General features: G+C 40.7%; 1 protein-coding gene across 1 annotated transcript; it reads right to left on the bottom strand.

The window, feature by feature from the left end:
- Positions 1-6,173: 6,173 nt before the first annotated feature.
- On the bottom strand, positions 6,174-7,287 carry LOC148671309 (zona pellucida sperm-binding protein 3-like). The gene is made up of 5 exons (XM_088631789.1): positions 7,167-7,287; positions 6,972-7,089; positions 6,673-6,773; positions 6,525-6,598; positions 6,174-6,352 (listed from the first exon to the last, which is right to left on the bottom strand). Exons 1-5 carry the CDS (start codon positions 7,181-7,183, stop codon positions 6,276-6,278), a joined length of 387 nt encoding a protein of 128 aa, XP_088487915.1. The 5' UTR covers positions 7,184-7,287; the 3' UTR covers positions 6,174-6,275.
- Between the last annotated feature and the right edge of the window lie 8,801 nt (positions 7,288-16,088).

Below are 16,088 nucleotides of genomic sequence, written 5' to 3'. Positions count from 1 at the left end.
GACTAAGGAAACGAGTTGGAAACAATGTCGATCTGGGATTTAAATCATCCGGAACATTTCACTACATTGGGCAGTATGTGCCAGGGAGCAGTTCCTGACAACTGTTGATAGCTCAGTTGGTAGAGTGGAGGATTGTAGTGAAAACAAGAGGGAATCCTTAGGTTGCTGGCTTGACTCCGGCTCGAAGGAAGGTGCCCTTTGTGTATTTCATTCAAACAGTTAAAATAGCCGATCTTTTTTTCACTCAGACTTTGATCAAAAGCTCAATAAACGATGAAGCAGAGGCTCTTGTTCCGAATTCAGCTCACGTCTGATTGTCTTGTTTTGGCCAAGATCTGATCTTTGAATTCAGGGACTACTCTGTCTGCTTTGTACAGTAATTCAAAAGTAGATACAAATGTCACATTTTTATTGTAGATATAAAGGTGTTCTCTGTTTTCAAAGGATAGGTACTTAATTGGCTTTATGATTTGTTTTGATTTTGTATCGTTGTATTATTAAGTTTGTGCTTTTTGTGTTTTTAACATATTGTGAACTTATTTTTGAAACAAATGCTTACAAAGGCAGACATGGCACACATCTGTTTATACCAGCGGTGAATTGTATATTTTTATTAAGTAGAAGCTACTGCGCACTTCTGGGAGTATAACAGGTTCGATATAAAGTGGCAAAAATATATAAGGGGAAAATACCCCAGACTGGGTGTAAAGGCCTCGTTGTGACTGTTGTTTTATTGTTGAATACGGCATACTGTGCACGAAATGTTGCAGAAACACAATCTGATAGTTAAATAATTATTATTTTAATAATTTTGATAAGTATGAGGCCCCGGATCCAAATATTCAGTTCTGAATTTTTTAAACTTTTTTAACTAACTTTCACAATCGCGATAAACATTTTTTTAAGACCTTTTAAAAACTAGATATAGATATAGATAAAACTAGATAAAAAACATTAGCTTTATCGGTTTTTACATTAATCGATTTTGAATCAAATTTGATCTTTTTACATTGCATTTTACGTTGAAATGTAGCATGCATACCTAATCCACCAACGGACAGAGCAATATTTTACGTTGCCTTCCAACGTGTGATGGATTTGTATGGGTGTCTGTATGATACCACTACAGCACTGGCGCAGGTGCAAAATCCACTTTCACACGACTTTTTCAGTGTCTTCTCTCTCAAATGGACCGAAGCACAGGAGCCAATATTAGAGTGAACGACAGGTGTTTAAACAGAGGATGTTCCAATGTCTGGAACAACGCATTGTGATTTTGTATAAACGCAAATGGTTTCTCATTTAAAAGCCGACAATATTCTTTTTCTCCCTGGCGCTAATAAGCTACCACACATGCAAGCTGTTGTGTGAAAGAAAATTCATATGTCCATAGGAAGGCAGAATAAAATCCAGAACTGTGTTGGTGATATCGATAAACAGGGCTCATGTTCACAACAAAACTTTACTGTATAAAAAGTTAAAATTCGTACATATATTTTTTTATTATGCAAAGTGTCTGTTAAACCATTCATGAAGGATTTTTAGACAAAAAAACACACCATTATATGAGAAAATATATTTACTATATGTGCATTTAACTCACTTTATAAATTGTGAGCCGATATAAATTGTTGCCCCGCTTTTTTGTCATAAATACACAAGCTTGTTATGTCTTGTGTCAGAAATAAACTGCATGAAATTTGCTAAAGCAACAAAAAGTAAGCGCCACAAAGAAGACAAACATTTGCGTTTATAGTGCAGTTATCTCGAGCCTTTAAAATTACTTTAAATGCAATTTGTTTTTCTCTGTGGCTCTAAGGCTTTGTCATTTACTGTAGTTATTCAGGAGAATATTATGTTAATCGTATAGATGAAACGTTTAATATATTCAGGTGGGTAGCTACGTCAGCATGCGTATCTGCAAAGAACAAGTAATACTGTAGGTTTATTCCATGCTGAAAAGAGAAGAGAGAAAACAAACCTGAAGAAGGTTTCACAGCTGAAACGTTGTTTTTTCTGTCTTCTCTTTTCAGCATGGAATAAACCTATTACTTGTTCCTTTAATATATTGTTCGGTTTGACTCAAAATGCTTTACTACTACAAGAGAGAATTATAGTATGGAGGATGAGACAAATTTATGATTTCTTGGAAGAAAATGTTTTTTCTTTGCATTCGAAATGAATCGAAACTTTAGCGCGACACACAAACCCTTTGCCTTTTTTAAAGATATAATATTTTTAAACAGACAAGTATAGAAAACGTTTTTTTTACTAAGCAATTTTGGCCGGGGGCAATGTATTACTAGTAGTGGCGCTGAGGTCACTATGGTACAGTTGAGCACCGTAAGATTAGGGCCAGTGATGTAATGTATAACGCATCTGACTTCGGATCAGAAGATTGTAGGTTTGACTCCTGCCTGGCTCATGTTGCTTTTTTAAAACGGTACTGTCTGAAGATCAGCTCCTGCTCTGAGCTCAATAGCAATGCAAAACTGTGCGTAACAAAGCTGGCGAGCAGCTGAAGTTGTGCTCAGTAGTCAGTACGGTGCTGAGGGTTCAGTACTGGCGTTGTTCTAATTAGCACGAACTGCAATGGCTCTGAATCTGATCATTTCTATGGAAGCCCATTTCCGCCAGGGAGTAAAAATAAAAACGCGCTATGGTATCTCAGAATTCCGACTTACTAACTGAGAATTGCGACTTAAAAACTCAGAATTCCGACTTTATATCTCACATTTGTGACTTCGAAATAGCCCATATTTCATTGTCTGTCCTTTTGTTATTGTAACGGATTCTGGTTCAAGGGCTTGTGCCCCTCACCACCCCCACCCTAGTTCGTGCCTCACTGCATTGGCTCGAACCAAGTCTTGCCAGCTAAGCTAAAGAAGACCTTCTTTTTTAAGTAAAAAAGGACATACAATGGAAATATGAAAAAAGTATAAGTTTCAGCTTTTATAATTGTGAATTATTCTGGATGTGAAGTGTCTATTTCTGTATCTTATTTCATATTCTGTCTTCGTTTTTGTATTTCTGGTGTTTAAATAAAAAAAAAATTAAAAGCCCACCGTCCACTATTCCATCCGTGTACTATGGAAGCCTCACTACCGGAAATGGGATTCCATAAAAATTATTGTAATTAATTTGATTTTTATCAGGTCACTGTACAAGACAGGCCTTCAGGCTTATAGATCCTATGATCTTGTACGATTCATCAATATAGTGTAACGGAACGGCCAACATACATTTTGTAGTTCAGGTGGGTAGCTGCGTCAGCATGCGTAGGCTGCAAAGGAACAAGTAATAGGTTTATTCCATGCTGAAAAAAAGAAGAAAGAAAATATGTTTTGGCCAAAACTTACCAGTAAACTTTACATTAACAATACCAGCCAACGATACATTATCATTTCACACCGGTTCTACAGGAATCTACAGCAGAGCCCTGAGTTGACTCCCAGAGTCCCACTGAGCCCATAGAATTCCACATCACCCATCACTCCTGCACACAGTCCGCTGAGAGCGCCTGTCCATAAACTACTGGATTGAGAATGGGATCAAATAATTCCCCATTTTCTTAATTCTACATCAAAGGACTGTTAAAGGTCTATTTGAAGGCATCAATTCGTATTCTTAAACCAGATGAACGCCTGGAATAAGTTAATATTACTTATAAATAGTCGTGCTACAATACTCCAGTTGAAGGCACGCTTCTAGCTTTGTGGTACTCTGGTGCGTCACAAATTTATGTTTGAATTTCTGTGGATGAACTACTATAGGTGTACCCTCGCTCACTTTCTTTAGCGACAGTCGTTGCTCTTCATCTGAGTGATGTATTTGCCTGTTTTTCAGTTCACTTCCCTGCAAGGAATATTTACCTCAGAGCTCTCTTTCGCAGACTGCAGGCACTATGTTTGTTAACAGGTGTTACAGTGATGACATCTTTCTGTATGATCAGGACAGGAGCTGCAGGTCCACTGTGTTGTGGCTGCAGTACAATTTTAGCTTATTATTATAATACTTTTTAACAGCGACAGATTCTTAAGATCACGAGGTGTTTATATTATTTCAGTATTAAGCTGTTACTACATTCGGAACTGTCCCATAGGATTCAGTGTTCCGTTAGTTTGGCACTAAACTGCTTAGTCTATTGCAGGAATTGTACTTAGTCCTGTCCTGTAGTGTCCTCTAGAGAGCAGCAGCTGTTTCCTTGGGCTCATTGCAATTGGGAACATTGTGATTACTGAGCAGGGGACTAAAGTCAGCAGACGAGCGAGTTGCAAATCGGTATTAATCTGGCGTACAGAGCTGCATGCTTATCTCTGGATCATCTCCAGTTAATGTGATGCTGTTCTTACCTTGCAATTGACCCAATCTGACTACTGGCACCAACAACCCTGTTATTACAAATAAACTTCTTGTGTACCTACCGTGATACATAAGTTTGGTGGAGAGGTTTGGCAGCCCATATTCAGTCAAAGGTGTGTGTGCAGATCACTGTGATATACAGGCATCAACAAACTGACAAATACAATATTAAATATTTAACTGATAAAACCCAAATGAACCAAACCTGAATAAATTAGTGGTGGAAAGGAGTCTTTTTATACATCAAAAGCTCTCTGATTCTTTGGTAAGAACGATGGGTATATAACCCATTGTCCTCAATATTAGAAATGAATCCTTGAGCACTGCCGTTGTACCAACGGTCCTCAAAAGTACTGCCATTACCCCCTTCCCATAAAAGCCTTACATTAACCTTTCTTGCATAAACTATAGAACGTGCCTTCACATTTCAGTTGCACCTCAGTAGCAGTTTAATCTATTATCACTCTACTCCTTCATAACCTTCGGTCTTCTAATTCTGGTCTCCTAACTGTCCCCCAAGCCCCTCTACACTGTATGGGTGACAGGGCCTTCTCCTGTTATGCCACCACACTCTGGAACTCTCTGCCCAAGGGTAGCAGAGTCACCTTCCCTAAACTCCTTCAAATTCAGACTCAACACCTTGCTCCGTAGAAGAGCCTTTACTGAACTGGTTCCATTCTTTACCACTCTGCTTCTACTTTTCTTAGTACCACCATCCATGGTCTCCTCTGTCTATTGGAATTGTTTTATCCTGTGTATTCTTATAATTATGTCAAGTGCTTTGAGAAGCCACCTTTGGAACCATTACATAAAATAGTTTATCCTAAATCCTTGAAGCTTTAATAGGGCAGTGCAGTAGGGCTAAAAATTGACAGTGTTAGTGGGCCAGCAGGATTTGTGCAAGTTACAGGTAGTCACAAAGGAAGACTAGGATTCACTTGAAATCCATGACACGGGACACTGAAACAGTGGAGAGGCTTTGTGTAGTAAGCGTTTAGTCTCAATCTACACAGTCTGTGCTGCTGGTAGAGGTGGTTGTGAACACCTGTCTTCCCAGTCAAGTACTGGGATCTCCAGTCACGATCCTAATACTTCTCATAACTGTCCACTACCACTGCTGTGAAACCAACACCCATAAGACAAGACCTCCGAGATTCTAACTGCACCATTATTCACTGATGTTTTAGCACCAGTATTGTTCCTCTGCTAAGGAAGGGAAGGCCTACTTTACACCAAGCCCCTGTTGACAATTCCTTCCTTGTGTTTCTTTTAGTCAGTTAGTGCAGCCTAGAATAGGACACCAGATCTCACTCTTACTGAGCACTACAGTAGCAACTCACACTCCATAAGCACTACCCCTCTCAGAAATGGGAGGATTTCCAGTATATTGAACACCTGTCTCTCCCACAGTAAAAAAAGTCACACTGCCCTGCCTAAGGAATAATGCAGCCATCTTTGCCCAGTACAATGCTTTATTACTCCAGCCATTTTCAGTCCTCATTGGCAGCAAGACAGGAAGCATTCTTGAAAGGGGAACCCCCACAAATACTTCCATTGATTAGTGGGTCTCACTTCCCTTGAATTCCTCCATCCCATTCAAACCTATAAACCATAAAGAAACAAGGGCAAGCAGAAGGGTCTTTCACAGCTTTATTGAGATGTTGCCATTACAAGGCAAGTGGAGGCAGGAGAGTCACAAGGGCCAGGCTAGAGCCTTCATTCAGACACCTGGGGAGGAAGAAGGAGAACAATCCAGCTACACTGCAGGACACCCACCCCTACTGGGGCTCCTCCTGCCAGACCCTACCTGTCCACTGGCCAACATCTCCAAAGTCCTCTGCTCCCTCCACATCCTCACTGGTGCTCTCAGCATCTTCACTGGAGCTCTGAGGGTCTCCTTCCTCATCCTCAGTTCAGTCAGCTCCCACATCCAGAGGAGTTTCTACCGGTGCCACAGCCACCCGACTGCTGGTCACCAGGCTCCTGGTACCTGTGGACAAGCAGCACCCAGGAGTGAGGGATCCGCTATACCCAGAGTCCCACAGTGATGCTACTCATCTAAACAGTCCCTTTGTCCAGCATGGGATCATTCCTCAGTTGTCCAAGCATGGTTGTCTCTTGGGCAGAGATGCAATCCACAAGGGATAGAGAACCAGACCCACCTTCATTCCGACTGCCAGCACACCTGGACTCACAGCAGGCACAGACCTCATGGTCACCATACAGTTCCTCCCACCTGGAGGAGAGGACAGGTGAGGCCTCCACCTGGCATGTCCCAGAGCACCTTCAGCAGGCTCCTTGCAGAAGTACCTCTTAGCCTCCCTGTTGTAGGTGCAGGACTTGGTCCCTGGTGTTGCTTTAGCAGGAGCCACAGCCATGACACAGTGCATGTACAGCTCAGTCACTTCATGCTGCAAGAGGGAAGGTCACAGCATTAAGGGATCAAGGCCAATAGAGGGACAGAGAAGGACCTTCTGCCATCAGTGAAGGCAAGCTGGCAGCTCTAGGCACTACAGCTGCCACAGTCTGGTTCACATCTAGATCATGGATGGAAAAGCAGACAATGGATCAGTAGAGCAAGAAGGCTGAGCAGCCTTTGAGAGCAGTACCTTCCTGGACAGCTTCTTCTGGAAGAGGAAGGCATCAATTGTGAAGCGGAGCACATCCTTCTGCTTGGAGGGGACAAACCTGGACAGGCAGCCATCTGCCTTGCTGTCCACCATGCACCTGGGGACAAGGACAAGGATGAACCCCTGCAGGCTCTCAGGGCTCCTGCCCACCTCCCCTCCCAGAAGGGGCCGTACCCCAAGTTGTCGATCATGGGGAAACGGGTCTGGTTTCTCCGTTACGTAACACGAGTGGATGTACAGCCTCTGCTCTGCTGTGGCAAAGTAGGCAGTGGCCTGGAAGTACATGGGCTGACCCAGGAAGTACTCATCCTTAGGAGAGAGAGAGAGAAATAGAATTACACCTGAACACAGCACCCCCTGCAGGCAGGTGGAGCCACTCGCTCAAGGAGCTTACAGTTGGTGGTGAGCAGGACAAAGCTGTGTTTGTTCTTCAGGTCCTTGAAGAAGGTCTTTCTCCTGGCCCACGTGGGGACATAGCCAACCTTGTAGGAGTAGTGGAACCTGCAGGACAGAGGTGGTGAGGGGCTTCTGGACAGTTTCCCAGCAGCTTCTAAGTCCCAGCCAGCCGGCCCGGCGGAGATCAGTGCGGGGAGCCTGGCCCCTGCGCACAGGCACAGCACAAAGAGAAACGAGCGCATTGCCAAATTGACGTCCCGCTAAACTGCTACAGAAGTAAGACATGTAAACCACCAAACTATGTTGAAACAAGAGAGCATGGAGTGTGAATGCGGTGACTAGGTTTTTATACTAGCAGGACTATGCTACCACACACATGGTCGCACTACCGCTCAATCAACACAATCAATTACACACAGAGACCCGGATTGTTCTCAGCGTCTAATTAGAACCTGCTTCCAGTCTGAGGCGGGACTCCGTGAAGCCGCCTGAACACTTTCCCGTGTGTATCTGACCCCAGCGGAGGAGTTCCACGTAATTTCGACAGAATTAAATCACCCACACGTGTAAAATTTGCTCAGATTAATTTATTGTTCAATTAGTTTCTAATTTCCAAGGACAGTGTGTTAAACTCGCTGTCAGACAGAGTACGGAACATGCGACACGTCCGTCCACACTTTCTTTTATCGAGGGGGCTGTTCTATCAACACTTACCGCAATGAAAATAATTTTACTAATTTTCATGTGTAATCGCATGTCATATTAAAATGTGTAATACAAGCATTTCTTTGCTTCCCAGTTAAGAAATACTGATCAGCTTTTGACATGTTCTGATAATAATTTGTCTGATTTCTCAGAGATTGCTTTTGCTTCGCAGCACTGAGAACCAATGGAAGCCCGTTTCCGCCAGGGAGTAAAAGAAAACGCACTATGGTATCTCAGAATTGTGACTTTGAATCTCAGAATTGCGACCTAAAAACTCCGAATTTTGACTTTATATCTCACATTTGCGACTTCGAAATAGCCCATATTTCATTGTCTGTCCTTTTGTTATTGTAACGGATTCGGGTTCTAGGGCTTGTGCCCTCGCTGCTCCCACCCTACTTCGTGCCTCACTGTATTGGCTTGAATCCAGGCCTTGCTAGCTGAGCTAAAGAACATTTTAGATATAAAGTCGGAGTTCTGAGTTACTAAGTCGCAATTTTGAGTTACTTAGTCGGAATTCTGCGATACCATAGCGCGTTTTTTAACTCCCTGGCAGAAACGGGCTTTCATACATTTCAATTAGTCTGATCAGTGTAGGACAAGTTAATGTAGAACCATTGCTATGTCTGTCTCTTGTTTGTATATAAATGAATGTCTTTGACAACTTAATGTTAGTTTTTAATTTAGTTTTACGATGTAGGTCATGCGTTAACATATGCACAAGCATACAAAATGTCTCCCTCCTGATTCAGCTCCATAGGAGAGAAGCGATTCCTCCTGCTTCTCGTACAATCATATCAGAACAGAAGCCCGTGTCGCCCAGCTCTGATTCAAGAGCAACTCACATCTTTAGCCCCTTTTTTTATTCGTGATCATAATTTTCTAAAGTTATGATCAATATTGAACTTTTTCTAAATAAAACGACAATAATCAAACATACAAAGTATTAGGAGTTGACAGGGTGCCCCTTTGGAATAGTCGTCAGAAAATGTGAGAAAAGGAAAGTTACCTAAGCTCTCACACACAGCATTAGAGATTGGAATCTGATTGTAAAAAAAAAAAACTACCTGTCTCCCCTTCATTTAACGGTGCTGTTGTTTTTATTTTACATATTGTAGCATTTTAATGAATTGTTAAAAGATTGATACACAAATCGCTAAATAAGAAAACGTAAAAACCCAACTGTAAGCAATTGACCATTCATATTCCTGAATTTTAAATCCCTGTGTTTATCTGTGTCCAAGTGCCTGGTGCAGCTATTTTGAAAGCAGAGTCTATGATTTATTGCGGAAGCGCATTGTTGCCACCCAGGAAAAAAATCTTAATTTATAAATACCAAATTATCTCCTAATTGCGAGATAGCAACGATATCATATGTGTGTATGAACAACCTGTTATATTTGCAATGGCAGTACCTACAGCCTATCGAAAGGTTTGCTGGCACTGTGGGTTTAATTTTCCTGACAATGTGCACGCTGAGAAATGCGCACGGACTGACGGACGTTTGTAGCTCATGTAAACACAGTTTTAACCATTAGCACACTCATATATATCCTGAATCAATAACGAATGTGACCTTGAATCCATTGTACCGCTTCAAACTGAAAGTCAGATATTTAGTCTCAAAACTAAATAACTCAGGATTTTTTTTTCCTTGATGGCAGCATTGGCTTCTGTAGTTTAGATTCAACCACTGAAGAGGTTGGTTTTGCGTTTTTAGCTATTGAACATAACTGGTAAGTTTAAGTCAGTTCTTGTTACTCTTCCCGCTCGAAAGAGCTGTATTAATACCGGCGCACCTGTCTCCACAGGAAAGTTATTGCTGTTCCAAAACCAATGTACTGCAGCTTCTGGCCACGTGTTCCTGCTGTCAGCCTGTGATACCATGTTCTTCCACCGCTAGAAATATTACTGCTCTAGTACAGTAGTAAAAGAGGAAACAAATGCAAACACCATTTAGAAAAAAACACACACGTCTCAGGCCTTAACCATGACAAGGATAGGATTTGAACCTAGACGAACAGAGCACAATGAATTAGCAATCCAAAAAGTGACTCATGTTTAATTTTCTTTTCGCTTGCTCGATTTGTAGTACGCTCCTCAATCCTTACAACCGCTAAACAAAACAACTTCATGTGCCACAGCATTCTGCTGCAGGTACGGGTTGCACCGTGTATTAGGCGAACCCGAATGAAATATTTCAAATATGTGAAGAATTTCATGAAACCTGAAAAAACATCACAGCCAATGTCAACAATTTAGAGCCTGTAGGCAGCTTCAACAGAACAAAACGATCTGAAGCCGCAATTCTTTCATAGAGTGTATTGTGACACTCTAACCACGTTGTTGCTATTACTGCTACATCTGCTGTCGTTGGTTAAAACTCTACTCAGCGGGCAAGTAAAGTTGTACAAAAGACTACTTTGAGCCGTCCAAATTCCATTATGTGAATTTAAGTTTTTTTTAATAATAGCATTAGTAATACAATGCGTGCTCAGAAATGTTACTTATTAGCTTATGAAGCAACAGTGTTTCGACCATTTGCGGTCTTCAAAAAGTAAACGCTGAAGTTTTTGTACTTCCTTGTGAGCAGATCACCTTTGATTTAGAAAAGGAAAACTTACTCCCCTGTTGCTTTCATTGCAATATCTGAATCGAGACCCAAGCGCTAAGAAAGCTGAATAACGCAAAAGACATATTCCCGATTTTAATTTAGATACACATTTTCTAATGCAGCTTTCATTACAAGACAGTCTATTTCTCGAAAGCGTGTTATGTAAAAAAGAGAAAAACGAAAATATATGGATGACAATCTTTCAAAGATTAAGATTTTACTTTTGAGAAATTGTCATCTTATGTATCTAGACGCTTTTCAACCGCTGGTTTTGGAACTTTGTTGTGCTTCCTGAATCATTTTCAGTGTTATAAACTGGGTGTAGAGGGAGCGATCAGTGTAGAACAGTTGATAGGTTGGAGCTGTTCAGACTACTCTCGTTATTTCTCAAATGCTCATATCATTTTTCTTTCACGCTACGACGCGAGTGTGTACATGTGTTTGGTTTTCGTTTCACTGATTCTCATTGAAGATTTGGGAATTAACGACGGAAGAATCAGTTGCCTCGGAAAGCAGAAGCTTTGGTTCACAACGATCTTGAAGACACGCCCATGTAGTGCAGCGTGTGATATTTGTACTATAAAAGACCAAGTGCTCAAAGTGACGTCTGCGTTTACCGTTTAAACTTTTCATCTCGGGCGCACTTTTAGAAAGCAAAGATAGAGCAGTTGTGTTGAATCACACTATGACAGTCGTCAGCAGAGTGGCGCAGCGGGAGCGTGCTGGGCCCATAACCCAGAGGTCGATGGATCCAAACCATCCTCTGCTATACACACCGTCAGTTTAATGATGATTTTTGATTTTTTTGTCTCTCGTGTGTGTGCAAGCTTCACACTTACTGTATTCGTTAATCTTTACCAATAGCAGATGCCCAAATGTATCTTTGGTTGTTCTGAGATCCTTGATAGTTTCCTCAAATCCTTCAAATGAACATCCATATCAAATCAATTATGTTTATATTTATTACAATTAAGGTACATATACAAAATATCAACGCACATTTGTATAATGCTCATTTAATGATTGTCAAGGATTGTCAAGTTCTCCAACAAATCTGTGATCTAATTTTAAAATATTTTTGCTAAGGATACAACGGGTGTATAAATGAATTCTCCTGACAGCCAGTTGAAGATAAAATTCGACACGTGAAAATGGTTCTCTTGAACATTGACTTAGGTACTTAATTGTTTACATGTAGTTCCACACGAGTAAAATGCACATTTCCTGCAAAGATCAAGAGGGTTTACAAAGAAATCCCATCAAGTTTAAGAAGAGATTATGGTTATAGCAGAACAATTTGAAGCACATCCCTGAGTGGGTTTGAACCACCAGCCCTTTGTTTAATAGCTGCACAGAAACACACTCCCGTTGTTTTTTGACATTCACACGTTTGTAGCTAAAATAAAATACTGACATTTTCCTGCCAGCCAGCAGTATTTCTCCTGCACTGACCATGAATAACCAATAACTTTATTTCATCTTTCGCAGGCTGTAATCTACAGAAAAGGAAGTGAATACTTGTATTAAGCTAAATCAAGCCGAAGGAAATGCACTGCCGTTGTTTTTCTCCACTTTTCGTTAAAAGGAGAAAAATCACTGGCATTTTCCTGCGGTATTTCTTCGGTCCTGATAAGCAAGACTTGTATTTTATCTTTCATAAGTTGTTTGAATTTCTTGAAGTTCAGAAACAACTTGTTCCAGCAAAGAAATGAACACTTGCTTCAAAATAAATCAAGACGTATGTCTCACTCGCTGTGTGTGCTCTTATCTGTCCATCTCTCTCTCCTCTTCTCTCTGGCAGTCTGTGCAGAGTATCTGAAGGGGATGTAACACCCCTTGGCAAATAAGAAAAATTCTGAGGCAGAATAAAAAAAAAAAACATTATTCTCTTCTCAGTCAGATTCACAGCTTAGACTCACACTCAGACAGAAGCTCAACTCCGTACTGCTCTCTATCCTAACAATCCAGAACCAGACGATATTCAGACAATCAGTGCTGCTACATGAACAATATCAGACAGAACAGCCTGGACTCATGTCACATTTCCCCCTTTTATCCTTCCTCCCAGCCCTCTTAGAGACATAAAAGAGCTCCTGGTTCTCCTCTCTGTGAACTGGGCTCAGGGGTCACTGATCTGTCAGCTGTGGGCTCTGTTCCAGGTCAGAAGCAAGAAGCTTCTATTAACCCTTTCCAGGACTTCCTTCCCTTCAGTATTACTTTCTTTACTGTATATCAGCCTCCAAACATGTTTTTTAAGTGTTTTATAACACAAGTGAGTGTGGAATTATATTAGTATTTATGTAATAAACAGCAGCATTGACACTCTGATCAGTATATTGATTGTTAGTAGCCAATGGGCCGATGGTCGTGACTACAATAGTGACCAGTTGACCAGTCTGTATCTCTGAGCAGTGCTCTGGTGATTCTACACCAGACCTGGGAATCAGCTGCTCTCACAAGTGTCTCACAGACAGTCTTATAAATGTGCAATTAGATGAAGTCTTGTAACAGTTATACAGTTAATTTAAATCATCAGACTACCTATAGAGCTGAGAGCTGGGTGGAAATGAAACCAGGATACACATTTTAACCTCCAGGAACATGAGTCTGATCCTCCTAGGTTCTATACTCTGATGATTCGTGTAAAACCCTTAAAAGCACTTATTTCAGGGACTCGTGCTCGTTCTCTACTGCTCCACGTGGGTACGCTTTGTAACGCATTAATCTGTGAAGTAAACTTTTTTTTCTGTTTAATGAATTTCATTCCTCGGTTTGTCGCTCTCCTCCTCCAACTGTTATAAATTGCCTCTCTTCACAGCCCATTTTTTTGGGGGGGAGATGTTATATTTGTATGAAAAGCCCTCCGGGCTCCGGACAGGAGTCTCCTCCAGCAGAGACGCGCTCTTTTTTTAATTAAACGTATGGAATTTACAAATATAACTACAACCAGAGGAACAGAAACAGGTACAAGAGAAAAAAAACACAACAGAAAAAAACAGGTAATGGAGTAAATTATGTGATCAAATTGTATTTTTACATATATGTTTTCCTGGCTTTATTATTTCTCAATTATTTATAGAATTTAGTGTTTCAACATGCATGCATTTCCTGTTTAAAATAAAAATCAGCACTCACTTTTTTACAAAACGAAAAAGACGCTTTTCTTTTTGCAACATTTCGAGTACCTCTGGCATTCCTGAAAAAGACACACAAAAACAGCAGAGACGCACTATGCTCTGTCAGAATAAGTGCTGTGACGTCACAGAATCCAGCCAGAGAGCGGGGATCAGAGAGAGAAAGAGTCCGGGAGGCGCACGGAGCGCACAGAGAAGAGTTATTGATCACTTATCTATCGACAACCAATTATCTCAACTGAAGAACCGTAGAAAAATCGATTAACTTCACCAATTGGTGAGTACTGATTCTTTTCTTGATCCTGTTTAAATATCTAAAAAACAGTTAATAAATAATAATAATAATTGCTTACACTTATATAGCGCTTTCTGGACACTCCACTCAAAGCGCTTTACAGGTAATGGGATTCCCCTCCACCACCACCAATGTGCAGCATCCACCTGGATGATGCGACGGCAGCCATAGTGCGCCAGAACGCTCACCACACATCAGCTATCAGTGGGGAGGAGAGCAGAGTAATGTAGCCAATTCATAGATAGATAGGGTTAATAATGTTCAATCTGAAAATAAACAATGATTATTCATATTATTATTTAGGTAACTGTATCCTAGAGCTAGAAAATTATATTTCAAGTTCATAAATGTATGTAAGTAACAGTTTAAATGCATTTTTCCAGTGTTTATAAATCATAAGAATGGTAACCAAGGCGACAGGCGCTCCGTCACTGCACGCGTTTAAGTGTCTCGCATTTGTCACAGAGAGCGGTGTGACGTCACGGGCAGCAACTAATACTAATATCAGTGTCTTCATGTTAATATTAGTGAGAGTACAACTGGTAGTTTTAATGCTAGTGTTCATGTGAGTATTAATGACACTGGCACTACTGATTGTTTTAGTTTTAATGTTCATATTCATGTTAATATTAATTATAATTATCGTGTTACTGTTAGAGTATTAACACTAGTAGTAATGTTAGTTTTAGTAACAACATTACTGTTATTATTAGTAGTTTGTGTCAGTTTTAGTGATAGTGTTACTGTTGTAGTATTAGTAGTATTTATATTTGTTTTAGTTATTGTGTATCTGTGGATAAGTGTGTGGTATCTGTGCGTGTGTGGGTGCATGTCTGTGCATGTGTGGTGTCTATGCGTGTGTGGGCTGTTAGTGTGTGAGCGTGTGAGGTCTCTGAGTGTTTGGTGTCTATAAGTGTGTGTCTGTGTGTCTGTGAGTATGCGTAGTGTCTGTTTCTGTGAATGCATGCCTTTGAATGTGTGTGTATGGTGTGTGTCTGTGAGTGTGTGGTTTCTGTCAGTGGGTAGTTTTATATTTGTAAGTGTATGTGTTGGTATGTCTGTTAGTGTGTGTAGTGCCTGCGTCTATGTGAGTATTAATGATGATAGCATGTGTGAGTGTATATATGTGAGTGTGTAAGTGTCTGATTGTGTGTATAAATGTGTGATGTGTCTGTGAGTGTAAATGTGTGTGAGAGTGTAGGTGTACAGTATATCTATCAGTGTGTGTGAATGTGTGTGTAGGTGGGCTTGGGTTCCACTGGTGTGTCTGACAGAAGTGACCCATCAACAGGTGTTGAGTTCCAGAGCCGCTTGCAAATAAAAACACTTTCTAGAGTCCAGACCAACATCCAGAGAGCTGTGAGTTCTCTGTTTTTATCAGTATTAGTAATAATGTCAGAAGTAATTCCCACGCAAATGATTATTAACCAAGACAGACATCAGAAAATATCGCCTTTGCAGTGATGTCACACCTCTTCTTCATAAATTTTCTTTAATGACAGGACATTTCTGTGTCTGAGTGTCTGCTGCAAATAGCGCGACAAGCCATTTCTCTCCAATATTTTCTGGTGCAGTTATTTATCGCATACAAAATATTATTCTCATTAAGAATATTTTACCTGCAAAGTTACAGTGAAACTGCTACGGCGAATGAACTTTTTATGAGTGAAAAACATTCAGAAGACTTAATGGCTCCAGGGGAGGCTTGAACTTATAACCTCAGCATGACTCCACTGTACACAGCTATATAAGTAACACAGACTGACTGATTGTACCACTAGACCTGTGTAAGGCAGGCTTTTACCCAGATTGTAAAACTGGCACAAATGCAGGGTGAAACATGGGGTTTTGGATGTGGATTCATCTCCACATGGGGGAAAGGGATAGTAAAATATCAAGGAAAATATAAGAGAAGAAAATAAAATATATGTGCTCACTTCAAAGTAGGAAGA

This window comes from Lepisosteus platostomus, chromosome 5 (assembly GCF_059453375.1).
Source record: "Lepisosteus platostomus isolate fLepPlt1 chromosome 5, fLepPlt1.hap1, whole genome shotgun sequence".
Taxonomy (NCBI): Eukaryota; Metazoa; Chordata; class Actinopteri; order Semionotiformes; family Lepisosteidae; genus Lepisosteus; species Lepisosteus platostomus.
Note: the sequence above shows the minus strand (reverse complement) of the source record. Positions and strands in the feature narration are given on the sequence as shown.

Excerpts from the sequence above, each read along its gene's own strand:
- LOC148671309 (XM_088631789.1), bottom strand. Across the intron at positions 6,774-6,971 it reads AGAAGAAGCTGTCCAGGAAG|CATGAAGTGACTGAGCTGTA; the intron begins GTACTGCTCTCA and ends TCCCTCTTGCAG. Across the intron at positions 6,353-6,524 it reads TGCTGGCAGTCGGAATGAAG|GTACCAGGAGCCTGGTGACC; the intron begins GTGGGTCTGGTT and ends GCTTGTCCACAG.